This window comes from Erinaceus europaeus, chromosome 2, assembly GCF_950295315.1.
Source record: "Erinaceus europaeus chromosome 2, mEriEur2.1, whole genome shotgun sequence".
Taxonomy (NCBI): Eukaryota; Metazoa; Chordata; class Mammalia; order Eulipotyphla; family Erinaceidae; genus Erinaceus; species Erinaceus europaeus.
Window position 1 is genome coordinate 7,184,969 of NC_080163.1, and position 20,318 is coordinate 7,205,286.

General features: G+C 50.1%; 1 protein-coding gene across 2 annotated transcripts; it reads right to left on the reverse strand.

The window, feature by feature from the left end:
* Positions 1–1,332: 1,332 nt before the first annotated feature.
* Positions 1,333–20,318, reverse strand: LOC103127161 (zinc finger protein 805-like). 2 transcript variants are annotated; one of them, XM_060176086.1, is made up of 5 exons: positions 20,126–20,318; positions 16,108–16,234; positions 11,223–11,312; positions 8,975–9,028; positions 1,333–8,852 (listed from the first exon to the last, which is right to left on the reverse strand). In XM_060176086.1, exons 1-5 carry the CDS (start codon positions 20,153–20,155, stop codon positions 7,273–7,275), a joined length of 1,881 nt encoding a protein of 626 aa, XP_060032069.1. In that variant the 5' UTR covers positions 20,156–20,318; the 3' UTR covers positions 1,333–7,272. The 2 variants fall into 2 exon arrangements, 1 of the variants encoding a protein (XP_060032069.1); XR_009545569.1 differs by lacking the exons at positions 1,333–8,852; positions 8,975–9,028; positions 11,223–11,312; positions 16,108–16,234 and adding an exon at positions 18,454–19,484.

Here is a 20,318-nt window from a genome sequence, read left to right on the forward strand (position 1 = left end):
CCCCCTTCTGTGGGCATGAGGGCGATGGCTCCCTGAGAAGGCGGCCACACCATGACCTGCAAGAACTGACAACTCCATTGTGCTGCCCCCATCAGGCTCCACTGTAATGAATCCTGAGAAACACCTGCATTACCTCAGCTACAAAGGGACGCTAAGTGCACGTCACACGGTGCACCATAAACCAGGACTCTTAGAATCCGTATCTTGGGGGAGTTGGGCGGTGGTGCAGCAGGCTAAGCGCAGGTGGCCCAAGGCACAAGGACAGGCATGAGGATCCCGGCTCGAGCCCCCGGCTCCCCACCTGCAGGGGAGTCGCTTCCCAGGCGGTGAAGCAGGTCTGCAGGTGTCTGTCTTTCTCTCCCCCTCTCTGTCTTCCCCTCCTCTCTCCATTTCTCTCTGTCCTATCCAACAACAATGACAACAAAAATAACTACAACAATAACTACAACAATAAAAAAACAAAAAGGGAATAAATAAATATTTAAAAAATAAAAATAAATACATATCTTGGGTGGGGGGGATAGTATAATGGTCTTGCAAAGAGACCCTCATGCCTGAAGCTCCAAAGGCCCCGGGTTCAATCCCCCGCACCATAAGCCAGAGATGAGCAGGCTTCTGGTAAAAATACATACATACATTTATTTTTAAACTGAGACAATGACTTAAAGTATTATATATTTAATGAAAGATATCCCAGAGCACCACTCAGTTCTACCTTATGGTAGTATGGAGGACTGAACCTGGGACTTTGGAGGCTCAGGCATTAAGTCTTTTTTTGCATAACTATTATGCTGTGTCCCCAGCTTATTTATATGTTTGTGTGCATATGTGTGTGTGTATGTGCGTGTATGTATATATATATATGTATGTCCAGAGCACCACTCAAGAGCTCTGGCTTATGGCGGTGCTAGGGCCTGGGGATTGGAAGCCAGGAACCTCAGACAAGAAAAACATTTGGCCAAGCATGATGCCCTCTCCCCAGCCCAATCAGGACTCTTATTACTACAGTCCCTATCACCAACGTCACATGCTTTCATGTTCACAACTGTGGGAAGCTGAGCCTGGGTTACTTAAACAACAACAACGCAAGAATATACACACTCCTATCTAAGTTTAGAATATAAGCAATTCCAGGGCCAGGCAGTGGCGTGCTCGGTTGAGGGCACGTTATCACCTGGGTTTAAGCCCCTGCTCCCCACCTGCGTGTGGGGGGGGTGCTTCATGAGGGAAGAAGCAGGTCTACAGGTGTCTTTCTTCCTCCCTCCCTGTCTCCCCACTCTCTCATGTTCTCTAAAGGGGAAAAACGAATATAAACACTTTTAGACTTCAAAGCTTTGTACTTTTTAAAGATATATTTTATTTTGTTTTGTTGTTTTTCGACATGAGTTTCACAAGACAGGGAGAGAGAGAAACCAGAGCACCACTCTGTGCATGCAGTTCTGGGGACTGAACCAGTAACCTCCAGTGTGCAAGTCTGACACTCTCTCCCCAGCCATTGTAAACAAATTTTTAAAGTACAGGAAATAGAACGGAAGCCAAGAGGAGCCCAAATTGCAAAGCGACCTTTAAGGCCAAATACAGCATCTACCACATGGCATTGAGTGGAGTAAGTGCTTCCATGGCAACACAGAACTTTTTGGTAGGTTGAAATATAAACACAGCAATTTTCATCTTATAAGTAACACTTTGAATGTTGCAGAGACAGAGGAGATAAAGGTCTGGAAAATATATTCCATGTAACTATTAATCCAAAACACACAAAACATTTGAGAAACATACATAAGGAAGAAGACACCAGGAGGAAGATAACACTGTGACACGTATATAGAACTTTGAACATCAAAGTACACAAGACAGCTTTTCTATAGCAGGAACAGAGCTCGATAAGCAAGCTGGGACACTTTTACTGTTACTTCAGTAATCATTTTGCTAAGGCAAGCGTTAAGGTGGGTAAGGTTCTATTCGGTTCACAAAGCAAGACGCACATTTGGCCTGACATAGGGAACTGCGGGCAGCTGCGGGATGTTTGCTCTCTTCAAGCAGAGGCAAAGCACGCGTAGGAATCACATACAGGACTATTACTGCGCTGTCTGCTGGGTCAAGGACGGATGTCAGGACTTCATCTTGTAAACAGGGCTCTCTACCTGCCTCACCTCCTCGGAGGCTACAGGAGGTGGATCATTTTAAACTGTTGGTTTTCTGACTGTGAAAAACGTCCACTGTCAGCAAGGTGGCAAGATGCCAGACCACCAGAATGGAAAAATGCTTAGTCCACGGCTCCCCCAGATTAAAGGGGAGCAGAAGAGAGGGGAATGTCCTTCCCCAGCAAGGCCAACTAGCAGGTAGTCTGATTAGAGGCACTGTCCTCCTGACATTGATCCAAGGAAGGCAAGATATGTCGTCTGTTGACAGTTTAGCCCTTTCCACTGAGATGTGTAACCTGGCTTGGAGCAAACAGACTGCAAAGCCTAACTTTCACCAGTCAAGGGGGACAGAACTGAGTGCCTCAGAGATGGCCAATTCTCTCACCCCTGAGACAGGAAAGGAGTCTGTTCATTGACACAGATCAGGCTTCTGTTCATGTCTCTGTAGAAAACAGACTCAGCTCTCACGCCTTTCAAGTGAAATTCAGACAGATCCATGACCTTCACCAAGCCTGAAAAACACACTTGAATCTCAAGGTGTGCATTTTTGACAAGACGGGAATTAGTAGGACCCCCTATTCTTTAAGTTTTGCTGTTGAATCAAAGGCTATGTATAAGCTTCAATAGCAGGAACAAGTAATCGTTCATATGTTCAATGGAAACACATACTGGCCCGATCATTACGTTTTATATATATACAAAGGCCAGCGAAGGTCCTATTTGCAAGTCAGATCACTTCAAGACAAAGCTTTATAGGGATTGGTATTAAGCGAAGCAAAAGCCTTTGCACCAGGCATTTTATAATCACTAAATTTAAAGATTTGTATTTACTTTATATTAGAGTTTCACACTGAAAGAGAGAGAAGAGAGAGAAAACCAAAGCATACGTGCGTGCCAGGTCTCTAACTGGGAGCCTCAGACACAGATCCCTCAGTCCACCAGTTGAGTTATTTTCCTGGCCGCTGTCATCACTAAATTTCATTCTACTTAAGTTTTTTTTTTATTTTTAAAATTTTTTAGTTTTTTTTTTTTTTTCCCTCCAGAGCACTGTTCAGCTCTGGCCTACTGTGGTGCGGGGGACTGAACCTGGGACTTTGGAGCCTCAGGCATGAGTCTCTCTTTGCAGAACTATGATGCTGTCTCCCCCGCTCAACTTCTTGAATACACTGTGATGTAACTGAGGGCGCTACTTACAGTTGTTTACACCTATGAACATTTATCACCAAGATTTGCTTTTATTGTAGCAAACTTCGTTAACTATCTGTTAAAGATATATGAAATACTTCACGCTTTAGTTCCGTCTGAGTGACCGTGACGAAAGAAAACACCAGGCCTTTGCTTGCTGTCCTTTGAGCTCGAAACTTATCCCCGACTCGAGTTTGGGATGCCAGGCTTCCCATCTCTGCTGTCTAGCCAGCAGCAGTGACATATGCTCTGAACTGCTCTTCTGGCGGCCTGGGGGGGGGGGTGTTCACGGTCAACACAAAGGACACAGAGTCCCAGTAAGAACTCTGAACTCCCAGTTTCTACTGAGTTGACTAGCAGACACTTCGCACATGCTGTCATAGCTCCCTGCTAGCATGAGTAATGCTAAGTATCCTGAACTCCTGGAACCCGACCCTGGTTTTCTCTGGACTCGGGTTCTGGAGCCTCCCTCTCCCCTGGTCTGTTTTGCGTTTTTTGGCCACGATAAACCCGACCCTTTAGCTACGGTGACTGCTGAGTTACTGGCGTCTTCCTCATCAACCAACAAACCTGGATTGGCGACAAGCAACTTTCAATATGGTCATTTCGCTGTGACTTTTAAAGTCGACCACATCTGCCCATGTCAGCCCTGAAGGGCTGCTTCAAGGTCAGCGTGTACCTTCTGCTGTGCCAGCCATGTGCCAAGCTCCGGGTAAGTACCCTGTCAAGCATGGTTACCGAAACACCTTGGTGTGTACGGTCACTCACTAGAACACGTACGCTGAACGTCGACTAAGGAGGATGGAAACGGTGAAATGAACGGAATGAGCCAACGAGGAAAGATCCGTGGCTGCAAAGTGTCTGGTGGCTGCAAAGTGTCTGGTCTGGGTGAAGCAGCAGGCAGCAGGCAGTGGAATTCACCGAGATGTCTCTGCAAGCACCGCAAACACAGTCCCAGTCGCTACACGTGTGCCCTGAACCCTTCTCCACTGGTCTGCCACGTGCTCAAGGCCGGCACCACACGAGCATTCCACACGGGGACAAAAGGCCATCGGAGTCACACCCCGGGGGGACAGCCAGGATGTGTGGTGTCACTTGAGAAAAGGCAACTACGGCTACGCGAAGACCATTCGGTTCATTCTGTACAAGGCAATGGCGCCCAGAGAAGCGAGACCTGACCCTGTGCAGAGCTGGATCGGGGATCAGAAGGCCGTGGACCCAGCAGCCCTTCATTCCTACTCAGTTCCTCACAGGTTGGACTCTAGCGTACAGGTCCCTTAGCACTCCGGATCTCGGTTCTTCGTCTCTAAAATGTGAGTGATACCGCCTCCCACATAGACTCGTTGGAAACGTTAACGCAATGGGTGTGTCTAAACCCTCCAGAGTGATGGCTGAGACACAGTAAGACCAAAGCACAGGCTCTTTGGGAACAGAACAAGGCCATGTCTGCGTGAGGAAGCGAAAGCCTAGCTAGATGGGCAGATGGAGCAGGAAGGTCCGGGGGCGAGACTGGAGACATGAGCACGGCTGTGTGAGGCGGACAGAAGGGGAGGGACAGGAGGAAGCCAAAGTCAGTCAGTGGAGGTGCGCTGGAAAAGCTGGTGGGGAGGGATGTCTTTAATCACAAAAAGGAGGAATTATTCTGGGAAGAGGATGGCAAGATGCTGACAGGGCTTAGAGGCTGAGGAATTGTAAGCAGACGTTTCCTGGAGAACACAGCTCTGAACAATCTGTAGGCCATTATCAGTTCTAAAATCTGTCTTTGTATGACGTGTAGATACTAACATAGAAGGGACTACAGGCCTTCCAGTCCTCCAGAGAATTTAGGGTTTCTATTCCACAATCAAGATGAACTACCAGAGAAACATAAGTTTGTCTTTTTAGAAACAGATTATATATATAAATATATATACATATATATATGAAAGATTTAGTTATTACATGTCAGAGACAAAGATTTTCACAGAGAAACATAAGTTTGTCTTTTAAAAAACATATATGTACATATATATATATGAAAGATTTACTTATTACATGTCAGAGACAGAGATTTTCACACAAAATAGAAAAAAAAGACAGCAGAGCACCACCCTGGGACATGCAGTGTTGGAGACTGAACTGGGAGTCTCAGGTATGCAAGTTAAATGCTCTACCAGTTACGCTATTTCTCTAGCCACAAGAAACGTAACTTTGAAATAACACAATTAAGCCCTTTTTCCTCAGAGCCCTTTAGTATTACAAAGAACTATAAGATTTATAAGAGAAACAAATAAGAGAGTAAACAACCAAAGAAACCAAACAACAGAACAAAAACTCACTAGACAAGTTCAACTGTAAATTAGACATGAGAGAGGAAAGACTCAGTGAGCTCAAAGAAGTACCAGTGGATGCGAGCGATTAACCAAGTGTGCCATCGCCAGAGAAATCCCCCAGGTCTAAACAGTTGTCTGGAGAATGCTACCCAAAACGAAAGGATCAAATAAAGCCTGTTTCACACACTGTCATCCAAACAATAGAGGAAAGCCTCCCAGCACATGGTGGGAGCGCAGTGATTTACAGACACCAAAATCCAACAACAACAACAACATGAAAAGAAAAGAGAGAGAGAGAAAGAGAGAGAGAGAAAGAGGACTGCATATCACTACCACATGTGAGACCAGGCAAAAACTCCATCAACGAATACCAGCATACTAAATATATATAGTAATATACTGTAACGTAAGATGTCAAAGTATTACACTCCATGACCAAATGGAGTTTTTCCTAAGGACTTGAAGTTGGTTCGATTTTAATATATAAGTCGGTGTAAATATAAAAAGAGTCTACACAAGATCAAGTGAGAGAGGAAAAATTTGACAGAAATCAACACCCAGCCAAACTCAACAAAAATTAGCACACCAGGAACATGGGACACAGACTAAGAAAAAAAAAACCTTCGATATAAACCTTAAAATAAAAACTACACAGAATCGACTAATAATCTACTACTTATTAGAGAGAAGTCTAATAATACTTGAGTGAATATATAATACGCTCATGAAATAAAAGACTAGGCATAGTAGTGATGCCAACCCACAATAAATTGATCTACCAACGTCTATAAAATTCCATAAAGATTTGTTTTGAGAGACAAGAAATGTTTACCCAAAAAACTCCACCAAGCAACTATGACAGCTAAGTCTATTTTAATAAATAAGAAAATTAGAGAGGAATCACTTCACCAAAGTAAAAAACTTCACTACAGAACCACAGCAATACAAGAAGGAGGAGAGAGTGAGGAGGAGGATCAAGAGAAAGTCTGTATCTTTTAAGCCACATGAAGAAACGGCTTGTTTTATAAAAGCAAAACTTCAGTCTCACCAGGTATAAGATGTGCTCATTCATATGTGTATTTTATCAAAGCAGCTGATGGTTTGAGCCTTTGCATTTCTTGCAAAAAAAAAAAAAGTAATTAATAGTTAGCACAATACTTTAGAACAACAAGACAAAGGAAATTCCCAGACTTGCCCTAATCAACTTAACCGCTTGGCGCGGACAGCAATGAATCTACACACAGACACATGAAGGCTACGCCTCGGCCCTTCATGTCGGGCGCCAAGCCTTCTCCTGCAGAAGAAGCGAAGGTGTGGGACAGGGGAGGCGCTGTGGGTTTGACAAGGAAGTCTGAGAGAAACTGAATTTGGAGTTCATTGTCTCTTCTCTCTTCCTTTCTTTGGAAAAAAAACACCCAACATTCCTGAGATGAGATTGCAATGGAAATTAAGGAGAAAAATGTCTTTAAGTTAAAGTTTTGCTAAGAACACAGTAAGCAGCGAGTCTCTGCCCAGACGAAAGTCTGATGCAGAATGAAGCTATACAGACCGCGTCTCTTTCCAGTATCACTACTCTTTACACGACCACTGATACCCTGCAACAGAAAGCTGCTTTCTCACGAGGAAGAAAGTCAGGAGGCTTCTTGGTATGAAAGATCAGATTCCGAATCTGCAGCTTCCTCTGGTAAGAGATCGTCATCAGACAGGATTTCCTGGGGGTCGGCTGAGGGCTGGCGGCCGCTGGAGAGGGCGTCATCTGCATCTGCCCTGTGAACAGGGGTGCTCACGAGATGGATCTTCTGGTGATGGGTGAGGGAGGAGTTGCGGCTGAAGCCCTTCCCGCACTCGATGCACTCGTAGGGCTTCTCTCCAGAGTGGGTGATAGAATGGCGAATCAGGTTGGTGCTCCAGCAGAAGGTCTTCCCGCACTCGAGACACTGGAAGGGCTTCTCCCCACTGTGGATGCGCTGGTGCCTGGTGAGGCCCGACCTGCGGCTGAAGGCCTTCCCGCACTCAGAGCACTCAAAGGGCTTCTCCCCGGAGTGGATGCTGAAGTGTCGGATGAGGTCCGCGCGGTTGCTAAAGGCTTTCCCGCACTCTCTGCAGTCGAAAGGCTTTTCCCCCGAGTGGGCCCGCTTGTGCAAGATGAACGTGGAGCAGTGGGTGAAGGCCCGCCCGCAGTCGGCGCACACGTAGGGCTTCTCCCCGGTGTGGATGCGCTGGTGCCTCTTGAGGTACGATCTGTGGTTGAAGGCCTTCCCACACTCGGGACACTCAAAGGGCTTCTCTCCTGTGTGGATGACAGAGTGGTGAATGAGGGCCGCGCTCTCGCAGAACACCTTCCCACACTCACCGCACTCGTAGGGCTTCTCCCCGGTGTGAGTCTGCTGGTGCCACATGAGATGGGACCTGTGCTTGAAGACCTTGCCGCACTCGAAGCACTCGTAGGGGTTCTCGCCACTGTGGATGGTATAGTGTCGGATGAAGCCTGGCCTGTCTCGGAAAGCTTTCCCACACTCTTTGCACTCAAAGGGCTTCTCTCCAGTGTGGCTTCTCTCGTGCAAGACAAAAGTGGAGCGGTGGGTGAAGGCCTTTCCACACTCGTCGCACCGGTAAGGCTTCTCGCCACTGTGAATGCGCTGGTGCTGTGTGAGGTGCGACTTGCGGTTGAAGGCCTTCCCGCACTCCGCACACTTATAGGGCTTCTCCCCCGTGTGGACCAGGTGGTGCTGAAGGAGGTAAGTGCTCTTACTAAAGGTTTTCCCACACTCCGTGCACTCGTAGGGCTTCACTCCAGAGTGAGTCCTCTCATGCCCAGCAAGGAGGCGCTTCTTGCTAAAAACCTTCCCACATTCATTGCATTTAAAGACGTTTTCCTCGGCCTGAGCCATGGGTTCCTCCTCTGAGTCAGAGGAGATATTTATAACATCTTCTGTAGTGTCCACCTCCTGTACAATCCACTTACACACGCCATGAGCTGTCCCTACACTGTCATGTTTGAGGCTCAGCTTCCCAGGGAGTCTGTCCTTCTGGGGCTCTCTCACTGGTCTCAAGTGCCCTTGAGTTTCTGAAGGCCCACCCTGAGCCTTGGTCTGCTCCTTTTGGGACTCCCTTGGGGTTCCTTGTGCTAGCTGTTCGTGGACTGAGACTCCCTCAGACAGAACTGGTTTAAAAGTGGCAGGATCTATGAGCTTGAGTATTCCTTTATCACCTGAAAGAAATTAAAATCGAGAGGCCTTTGATAGTACTAACGTAAGAGCGACAAAACCAGCATTTTCCATGGGAAGAGACATTAAGATGAAAACAGTGCCCCTGTGTTTCCTGTGTTTTTACCTTTGGATGCAGGAGTAAGAGTCACCTCTTTGCTGGCACTCAGACTGCTAACACCTTGAATGAGAAATCACAGGAAGTATTGGTCAGGTTACAGAACACAAAGGATCGTCAACCCAGGCTGAATAAGTCTTCAGACGACTAAGCATCAATACTTGGGCCCCCGGACAGATAGCTGCCTGCCAGAAACACCTGCCATGGGGTTGGGGGTCCTCACTTTCTAAAGTTTATTTTATTTATCTCATTTGAGATGAAATTTCACAGAAGGAAAGAAGTCAGAGCAGCACTCTGGTATACATGGCATGGGGGATGAAAGTGGCATAGAGAGTCCTGGCTCGGGGACCAGGCGGTGGCACTCTTGGTTAAATACATCCATCACTAAATGCCTGGGTCCGGGTTTGGGCTCCTGCTCCCCACCTCCAGGGAGGAGGCTTCAGGAGTGGTGGAGCAGGTCTGCAGGTGTCTCTCTCTTCCTTTTTTTTTTCAGTGTTTTAAATTTTTTTTTACATTTATTTATTGGATAGACAGCCAGAAATTGAGATGGAAGGGGGTGATAGGAAGAGAGACAGAGAGAGACACCTGCAGCACTGCTTCACAACTCACAAAGCTTTCCCTTTTCAGGTGGGGACCGGGGGCTCGAACCCGAGTCCTTGAGCACTGTAACATGTGCGCTCAACCAGGTGCGCCACCACCCGGCCCCCCTCTCTCTCTCCCTCCCTATCTCTCCTCCCTCTCAGTTTCTCTCTGTCTTGTCAAATAAAAAAAAAAACAAAGTAGGAAAAACTAAAATCTTTTTTTTTTTAAGTTCACAATGGCCACCAGGAGCCATGGCTCTGCAGTGCTGGCCCGACCCCCCCAGTCCCCCTCAGGCCCCAGCAGTACCCCTGGTGGTGGGGGGAGGGAGGGTGTGAATGAGTATGAATCAGGAGACAGAGGAGAGGCACGACACCTTTCCACCACTCCAGAAGTTCCCCTCACATGGTGGCCAGGGGCTCAGACCCAGGTCCTGGAGCCTGGGGAAGTGGCAACTCTAGGGTGTGAGTTCTTCCCTGCCCCCTCGCAACAGCTTCCTCTCGTCTGACGCAGACACTCTAAGCAGGAATCTGCACGAATGCTTTCTGTGATGAGAACCCCCACCCAAGGTCTGCACAGGAGCAGTGAGAATCACTGAGTGCAGAGTGACACTCACAGAGCCGCCTGTCTTCTCCTTGGGCACACAGCTCAGCCATGTGTGTCAGCCCTGTTGCCTCTGTGTGGCTGTTTCTCAACAGGAAAGTGGGGAAGTAAGGAATGTTTGGGGGTCCCGGTCAAGCGCTCACAGTACCAAGCGCAAGGATACGTGCAAGGACCTGGTTCGAGCCCCTGTTCCCCACTCCGCAAGTGGTGAGGCAGGTATGCGCGTGTCTATAATTCTCTCCCCTCTCAGTTTCTCGCTGTGCCATGGAATGAAAAGGAAAAAAAAAAAAGCCACCAGATGTGGCGGATTCTTAGCACCAACACTTAGTCTCAGCGACTAGAAGCAAAATAAACAAATAAATAAATAAATGGGAATGTTTGTGGAGGTGTGTGAGTGTGTTTGTGTGAGTGGTGTGTGTGTTTGAGAGTGTGTGTGTGTGAGAGAGAGTACGTGTATGTGTGTGAGTGGTGTGTGTGTGTTTGAGAGTGTGTGCGAGAGAGGGAGGGGAGAGAGAGAGAGAGAGAGAGAATGTGTGAGTGAGTGTGTGTGGTCTTGCCCTCTTCTCTGTAGTGGGAGCATCAGGGCCTCCTTAAAGCCGCCCTTGCTTTGCAGTGCTGGGGCCTGGATCGTGTGATCTCACCACTCCAACACTGGTCTGTTCATTCTGTTCACTTGCGACAGGGACAGGAGGAGCTGGCACAGCCATGGAGAGCTGGTGCTGAGGCTTGAACTGGACCATATGTTTCACATGTGGAAAGAAGCTCCCTAGGCTGAACACCAAGATTCCGGGGTCAGAATCCTGACAGAGCTCTGAGCTTTTAGTCAGCCCTACACACAAAGAAAGGCACGCTGAGGTGGTGCAGACACTGAGCGCCGCAGAGCTGGGGACTGGCCAGCCCAGTCCTGACACTGTAGAGACCTTAGTACACGCTCCACTGTCCTCCAGGCCAGGGCCTGCACTCGAGGCTCCTGGACTCCCAAGCCAGCAGACAGGCTCCATGAATCGGCTGCCCACGGGAAGCATGGCCAGTGGTGCTTGCCTGCGAGAGGGAACCCCCACATCTTGTCTCCTACCTGCACTGGTGCTTGGGGAGACATCTGTCTTCACTACGTCCTTCCAGTGCTCCAGCTGCGTGATCAGTTCAGGTTTGCGAGCAGAGCATCCTGTTCATGGGGAGAGTAGACATGACAATTTTTATGAACAGAAATAACAGCAGGGGCTGGTGATGGAGCTCCCTGTTGAACACACACATCAGCAAGTGCTGGGTTCAAGCCCCGGCTCCCCACACGGGGGTGGGGGAGCTTCACAAGGGCTGCAGGAGGCGTCTCTCTGTCTCTTCCTGTTTCCCCTTTTCCTTTCACCTTCTCTCTGCCCTGCCAAATAAAGCACAGGGGAGGAAATGGCTGCCGGGAACGGTGGATCCTTGTGCAGTCACAAAGCACAAGGATCCCGGTTCAGCGTGAGGATCCCGGCTCGAGCCCCCGGCTCCCCACCTGCAGGAGAGTCGCTTCCCAGGCGGTGAAGCAGGTCTGCAGGTGTCTGTCTTTCTCTCCCCCTCTCTGTCTTCCCCTCCTCTCTCCATTTCTCTCTGTCCTATCCAACAACAATGACAGCAATAACAACAGTAATAACAAGAATAAAAAGAAAGAAAAGGAAAATGGTGACTGGGAACTGGCGCAGTGGATGAAGCCTCGCACTCTCAAACACAAAGGCTCAAGTTTAATCCCTAGCGCTGCGTCTGAGAGTGATGCTCTGCTTCTCTCTCTTCCCTCTATTCTTCTCTTATAAAGAACTGATTTTTAAAAGATCTTACTTACTGATTACTGAGAAAGATAGGAGGATTCTGGTACATGTGCTGCGGGGGACTGAACTAGGGACTTCGTACTTGCAAGTTCAATGCTTTAACCACTGCGCCACTTCCTGGACCGCGTAAATAACTACGTTTTAAAGGAATAAAAGACCAGCGAGCTGAAGAGAATTCACCAGGTAGAGTGTGCACTTTATCATACTCAAAGACCTGGGTTCGAGTCTCTGGCTGTCACATGAGAACACTACACATGGGAAAAGCCACACCAGAAGCGGAACAGTGTGGTGCTGTCTCCTCTTGAATTCTCAGCTCATCTGTCTGTCTGTCTGTCTGTCTATCTATAGATCTATCTATCTAGAGAGACAGAAAGACAGACAGACCACCAGAAGCAGAACCATGCAGGTGCAAATGCTCTATGAAAACTCAAGTCTGGGAAAAGGGGAAGGGCCGACAGTCTGAGCAGAAGGGATAAGGGGCTGGTCGCAAGAGTCCATGGCAAGCCCAGACCTCCCCTCAGTGTCCCCACAAGTCAAGGAGGGCGGGAGTTTTCTAGCTCTGAAAACTGGCAGGTGTGTCGTGGTACCTCAGACATGGGTTTCCCTGGGACAGAATCATGTCTCTCTCTTCATCTCCTGGTTGTGTGTCTGCAAGTCCAGAACTCACCTGAAATCCTGAGAAGGATGGCTCCTGGGGCCCGGGTGGTGGCACACCCGGTTACGAGCGCACAGTAAAGAGCGCAAGGGCTCGCACAAGGATTCGGGTTCGAATCCCCGCTCCCCACCTGCAGGGAGGAGGATGCTTCTCAAGCAGAGAAGCAGGTCTGCAGGTGTCTCTCCCTCTCCCCTGTCTCCTCCTCGCCTCTCGATTTCTCTCTGTCTTAAAATGGGAAATAAAATGACAATAAAATGGGAAACATGGCTAGGCCCCAGCGAAGGCCCCACAGCAAAGTGATGATAAGGCTCCCTCGGGGCCTCTGATGGTGGTTTCCCTACATCCGGGAAGCCGGCTTTCCTGGCCTGGGGGTCTGCACTTGTCCGGGGGCGAGCAGGGGGGAATGTGCACTGGACGTCCCGGGGGGTTTAGAAGCCCTCTTGGGTCCTGTCATCCCGGCTGTGACAACCAAGATGTCTCCGGGAACCATGGGTGTCCTCTGGGGGACATCTTCCTTGAACGAGAATGACCTAAATGGGATGACGGGAGTAAGTGTGGATGACGGGACGTCCTTGCTGAAGAGGTGCTACGTGCTGTCAAGACTTGAGCTTGCAGACAGATGAAGCGCTGAAGGCCCTGAGCAGGGAGAGCATGAGGTGCAGAGGACTTTCATGTGGGAGCAGAGGGGAAAGTCCAGCTTGGCTGGGGCAGAGGAGGGCAGCAGAGGCAGACAGTGGGCTTTTCATTTGAAAAGATAAGCCGGGGGCCAGAGGACTAGGTCACCAGAGGGCACCAGCCTCGCCGGACACACAGCCCAGATTCAAGCTCTGGGACGTGGGATATCCTACTGTGGACAGCAGGACCAGCGACATGACACACGCCCAAGGCTCCAGTTCATAAAACTGAAAACATAAAGGAATAACAGCAATTTGGGGGAAGGAGGGCTGTAAAGTCAGGGTTTAGGATGACACGTCTCTTTTTTTGGACATGTGTTTTATTAAAAAATTAAAAATTATTAAAAATAATTATTTAAATATATAAAATTATTTAAATATATAAAAATAACTTATTAAAAATTGTACTTACCTATTCAGGAGAGAGACAAGAGAGAACCAGACATGTTATGTATCTAAATTGGGGCCCAGGAGGGGCAGATGGTAGAGAACGTGCCTTTCAGACATGAGTCCCTGGGTTCAGTCCCCAGCACCACTAACACCTCGTGCACAGCACAATGTTTTTCCTGTCTGTTTCCGAAAACAGAGCCTGCAAGCTGGGCCCGGGGAGTGGCCCTGCAGTGTGGCACAGACAAGGCTCTGGGTTCATTCCCTGGCATTGCATTTAAAAAGTCAAACTATAGTGATTTCTGCTTACCTTCTTTTAAAGATCATTTTAAAATTTTTTAATTAATTTAGTTTTTACCACATATATATATAAACTTTCTCATTGACACAGACTATAACTCAGCTTCTTGTTGGGCTAGGGAAATATCTCAACAACTGAGCACAGTACATGCATGTCTGAGATCCCAGAGGCCTCAAGTTCAATCCCTGGCACCACCAGAGCTAAGCAGTACTCTGAGCTTTCTCACTTCCTTTCCTTTTCTAAAAGATTTATTATTGATTGATTTATTTTTATCAGAGCACTGTTCAGCTCTGGCTTATGGTGGTGCAGGGGATAAAACCTGGGGTTCTGGTCTACGGCCATGAGACCCCGAACACACCCGATCTCGTCTGATCTCGGAATCTAAGCAGGGTCGGGCCTGGTTAGTACTTGGATGGGAGAACCTGGGGTTTTGAAGCCTCAGGCATGAGAGTCTCTTTGTATAACCATTATGCTATCTACCCTCTGCCCTATCTTTTTGGTATTTTAAATATGATTTTCAACTTAAAAAAAATTATTTTCCTTTTTGTTGCCATTGTTGCTTCATTGTTGTAGTTATTATTGTTGTTGTTGATGTCATTTGTTGTTGGACAGGACAGAGAGAAATGGAGAGAGGAGGGGAAGATAGGGAGGGGGAGAGAAAGACAGACACCTGCAGACCTGCCTCATGACCTGTGAAGCGACTCCCCTGCAGGTGGGGAGCCGGGGGCTTGAACTGGGGTCCTTAAGCCGGTCCTTGTGCTTTGCACCATGTGCGCTAAACCTGTTGCATTACTGCCCAACCCCCTCATTTCCTTTCTTTCTTTTTTAATATTTTGATAGGACAGAGAGAAATGGAGAGGGAAGGGAAACAGAGATACTTACGGCACTGCTTCACCACTCATGAGACCGACTCCCTTCAGGTGGGCTGGGGACTGAGCCTGGATCTTCGTGGACGGCAGCATGTACACTCAACTGGGGGCACCGCCACCCAGCCCCAAGCCCTCATTTCTTTTTTTTTTTTTTTTGCCTCTAGGGTTATTGCTGGGGCTCAGTGCCTGCACCATGAATCCAATGCTACTGGGGGCCTCCCCCCCTTTCGTTGCCCTTGTTGTTGTAGCCTTGTTGTGGTTATTATTGCTGTTGTTGATGTCATTCGTTGTTGGATAGGACAGAGAGAAATGGAGAGAGGAGGGGAAGACAGAGAGGGGGAGATAAAGACAGACACCTGCAGACCTGCTTCACCGCCTGGGAAGCGACTCCCCTGCAGGTGGGGAGCCGGACGCTCCAACGGGGATCCTTTCCCCGGTCCTTGGCTTTGCGCCACGTGCGCTTAACCCGCTGTGCCACCGCCCGACCCCCAACCCCCTCATTTTCTACCTAATTAAAATAAATAAACTTAGTGGTCCAGGAGGTGGCAGAGTGGAGAAAGCCCTGGACTCTCAACATGAGGTCCTGAGTTCAGTCCAGCAGCACATGTGCCAGATGATGTCTGGTTTCTCTCCCCCACCCCATCTCATTAATAGAAGTAATATTTTTTTTTCTTTTCTTTTTTTACCAGAGCACTGCTCAGCTCTGGCTTGTGGTGGTGCGGGGGATTGAACTTGGGACATTGGAGCCTCAGGCAACAGAGTCTCTTTGTAGAACCGTTATGCGATCTACCCCTGCACAATGTAATATTTCTTAAAACATGAAATACATCTATAAAAGGACATATCTCGCCCCAAACCCTGACTTTAGCCCTTCTCCCGACTGAATGCTCGGTGGTGGTCCACTATCTTCAAGCCCTAAGCTGGTGTCCCCAGTCTTGGCCCTGGAGCATCCTGGACTGCATATCCCCTGGCAAGGGGGCTGCCCCCATCGAGCATGTTCAGCAGCTTGTCTGGACTCTGGCAACTCCTGCCAGCACCACCCTTGCCCAGCTGTGGCCTCAAAGGTCCCGCCCCGGACTCTGCAGAGCACCCCCACTTCCTGAGTCCGAGGGAATGTCTCTCGCCCAAAGAGGTGTGGGGAGTCGGGGCAGGGGGACAGGAGAGCGGGTCTGGGAAGTGCTGGAACCTGGGGGTGGGGGAGCGGCCAGGATGGACACACAGCCTGGGCCGAGGAGGGGAGGGCTGGACCCGGTGGAGGACGGGCCTTACCAACAGACACCAGGAGACTGTAGTTGTCCAGCATCACCTCATGGTACAGGGCCCTCTGGGCAGGGCGCAGCTGCTCCCACTCCTCCTGGGTGAAGGTCACGGCCACATCATTGAAGGTCACCGGCACCTGGAAAGCAACGGGAGGGAGGCCGTGGACATTGGGGCCAGGGGTGGGGGGTGGGATCCACGGTCAGGCTCCGGCCATCAGCAGACAGCCCCTGCGCTGGGCTCCAGGTGAGGTGCGTCCTGGGAGCTGCACAGCAGGAAGAGAGAGACGTCTTCTGTGTGGGAGGTGCTGGGGATGCCATGTGAGTTATTTCTGACATGCAGACACGGTGCTGGGGCATGAGAGGGACGAGGAAATGGTGCTAATATCAGGAACAGCAAGATTATCAATGCCGAGCCAGCCGAGGCCTGGGAGGTCCAGACACTGCGAGCGTTCACCTTGAAGTGAAGCCCATCCACATCCTCACCAGTCTCTCCTCGCTGAAGCCACTTGGCGCGCCAGCTTCCTTGCCAGCGTTCCTCCCACCCCCTTTCTCTTGCATCCTCGCCCACGTGCAAAGTCTTATTTTTAGACCACGGGCTATTAGGCCCATTAACCAACCACACTACTCCCAGATCACAGATGTAGACTTTATTGATCTTTTTTAGAAAGATGAACGTACAAGGACTTGAGAGGAAGAACAAAAGCCATTCTGGCACGTGCCTTTTTATCTGCAGACACAAGGAAGGAGGAGAGAGGCCGGGCGCACATGAAGCTGGGAATCAAGTTGGCTACCTCGTGCTTCCGAGCCCAACACTCTGCACCACAGGCTGTGGTACTGCATTCGCCCGCCAAGTTGTACGTGTTCATCAACGTGTGAGTGGGAACTGGAGTGCCAGTCTGCCATGTGCAGTGCTGGGGATTGAACTGAGGGTCGCACGCTCCCACCGCTGGGGGGACAGCATTCTGATCTATGTGGTCTGCTGCAGACGCCTTCATGCCCGAGGCTCTCAAGTCAGAGGTTCCATTCCCCGTAAGCCAGAGCTGTAACGCTCTGGTAAAAATGAATAAATAACTATAAAAACACTGGAAGGGTCCAGTGGTCTAGCCACTGCGCCACCTCCTGGACAATTGCAGATCTACACTTTAAATGCTTTTACTTATTTTACATATTTACTTTTTACCAGAACACTGCAGATCTCAGGCATATATGGTGGTGCAGGGGATTGAACCTGGAACCTTTGCTGCCTCAGGCACGAAAGTCTTTTTGCATAGGCCCAATTAAAATGCTTTTAAGTGTATGCTCTTTTTTTTTTTTTTTTCCCCTTCTCATATATATTCTTTTTATTTTGTTTCAATGAGAGACAGAAAGAGACCAGAACACTGCTCAGCTCTGGGCATAGTATGGTGGTGCAGGGGATTGAACCTGGGACTTGGGAGCTTTGGGCATGAGAGTCTGTTTGCTGAACCAGTATGCTGTCTCTCGGGCCTGCTCTGGTTTTTCAGCAGCAGCATCAGTGGCTTGCTAGCTAGCTCCTCCTGCTTCTCTTGAGTGGACCGGACCGTAAGAGTGAGTCGGCAATTCCACAGCCAGGCAGGTGTCGTATTAGCTGAGCACAAGACTTGCAAGCACAAGGCCCCAGTTTCTATTTCTAGCAGTGCGTCTGAAATACCGTCTACTTCTGGGGCTGGATTAAATATCCCTGGACACATCTCAGTCAAGTAAGGAGGAGAGAAAAAACAGTTTGGGGCTCTGAGGTCCTAGGTTCCATACCCAGCACAGCTATAAACCAGTGCTGAGCCATGCTCTAGTAAATAGATTAATTCATTATCCGGGCATTGGTATGGAGAAAAGAGACTTTCATGTCTGAGGCTCTGAGGTCACAGGCTCAATTCCCAGCACAGCCACCAGCCAGAGCCGAGCGTTGTTCTCGCTCCTCTCCTCTCTCATTAAAACAAATAAAATGTTTTTAAAAAGAAAAGCCAGCTTGGGGGTCAGGGGGCTAGTTCAGCCTGTTGGGAGTACAGAACTTGCCTGCCCGACACCTCAGGTTTAATCCAGACTTATACCAGAGCTGGACAGTGCTCTAGTTTCTCTCTCATAATAAGTAAGTAAACTGATTAATTAATTAAACCAACTACGGCTCCGCAATGACATGTTCAAATAATAATAATAATGAGCCGAGCCAGAGAACTAGTATAATGATTATGCAAAAGGCTTTCATGACCGAGACTCCCAGGTCCCAGGTTCTGTCCCAAGCACCACTATCAGCTAGAGCTGAACAGGGCTCTGTCAAAAAGTAATTCATTAATTAACCAATACAATAAAAACTCTGACACACAGCCACTTGGCATTGTCGTTTCTTTTTTTATCCATTTTTATTTATTATTGGATAGAGACAGAGAGAAACTGAGAGGGAGGGGGAGATAGAGAGGGACAGAGACAGAGAGACACCTGTAGCCCTGCTTCACTGCTTGGGAAGCTTCCCCCTACAGGTGGGGACCGGGGGTTTGAACCCTGGTCCTTGAGCCCTGTCACGTGAGCGCTTGACCAGGCACACCACCGCCTGGCCCCGCGGCATTTTCTCTTAACTGGTTAGGGGAGCATATGTGACTGTCTGGTCGCTCTTCTACTGGAAGTGAGGAAGAATTAGGGAAGGGGCCGCTTTTTACTCAGTGGAAGAGCGAGCCCTGCTATCACGGCGTGGCGTCCCAGGCTCTCCCTAGAGCCCTTGGCGACCCGGCTTCCTGCAGGTAGTGAGCCGGCGCTTAGCTTGGTGCCTGTCACTCCAGGGCAGAGCTGCAGGGTGATGTAATGGTGGTGGAGTGCTCGACGCTTTATGGGTCTATTTGGCTTATTTTTTTCTCCTGCTCCTTCTTCGTCATCTTCAGTGTCGTCGCTGACTTCTTTCAGACAGAGAGGAAGAGACGGAGACGGAGAGACAGGTGGAGACAGGGAAAGGCACCAGAGCACTGAAGCTTCCTCCAGTGTCGGGCTGGAAAGTGGGTCTCCTGGGCGGGCTCTCTTGTCAGCCTTTAACTGAAGATGCTGATGATGACGATGATGACGATGATGAAGAAGAGGAGGAGGAGGAGGAGGACGGAGAATGAGAAGAGAGGAGAGAAAAAGGGAAAGGGAGGGAGAGGAAGAGAGACAGAGGGAGGGAGCGGAGGGGCAGGCAGGCTGAATGGGGAGCTAAGCTACGCCGCAGTGCGGTGTCAGGTGCGCAGGTCGGGCTCCAGCTGAGTCATCCCCCCCCCGCCCCCCTGCAGACGCTGCCAGACGGATTTTTCTCTGTCGTCACTGGTTTTCCGAGTGGAGGGGCCCAGACCGAGGGGCTCCCCCTCCCCAGCACCGCAGCTTCCTCCAAGGCGGCGCCGGGCAGAGCTGCTGTAGGGGAGGCAACCTAGGGTCAGCCCTCCCGCCCCCAGCCAGGGACCTGTCCCCCGCCTGTGACTGTCCCCAGTCCGTCCCCCACCTGTGACTGTCCCCCTGCCTGTGACTGTTCCCCCAGTCCGTCCCCCACCTGTGACTGTCCCCCTGCCTGTGACTGTCCCCCCGCCTGTGACTGTCCCCAGTCTGTCCCCCACCTGTGACTGTCCCCCTGCCTGTGACTGTCCCCAGTCTGTCCCCCTGCCTGTGACTGTCCCCAGTCTGTCCCACCTGTGACCGTCCCCCCAGTCTGTCCCCCCGTCTGTGACTGTCCTCAGTCTGTCCCCCAGCTGTCACTGTCCCCCCGTCTGTGACTGTCCCCCAGCTGTCACTGCCCCCCCGTCTGTGACTGTCCCCCAGCTGTCACTGTCCCCCGTCTGAGACTGTCCCCCAGCTGTCACTGTCCCCCGTCTGTCCCCCCGTCTGAGACTGTCCCCCAGCTGTCACTGTCCCCCGTCTGTCCCCCAGCTGTCACTGTCCCCAGTCTGTCCCCCAGCTGTCACTGTCCCCAGTCTGTCCCCCAGCTGTCACTGTCCCCAGTCTGTCCCCCCGCCGTCACTGCGCTCCCCGACCCGGGGCTCCACGGTCACGGCACTCACCAGCCCGGAGAAGGACCGGACCGCCGCCATCCCGGGCTCCGTCAGACGCAAGACGCGAACTGAGGAGCCCGCGGTGCGCTCCCGCCGCGGCCACCGCGCCGACTGGTCTGTCGCAGTCACTCCCCGGAGTCTCCGCACGTCCGAGGGCGGCGCCAAAGCCGGGCTCCTCCCCGCCGCCCGCGTCAGCGCAGCC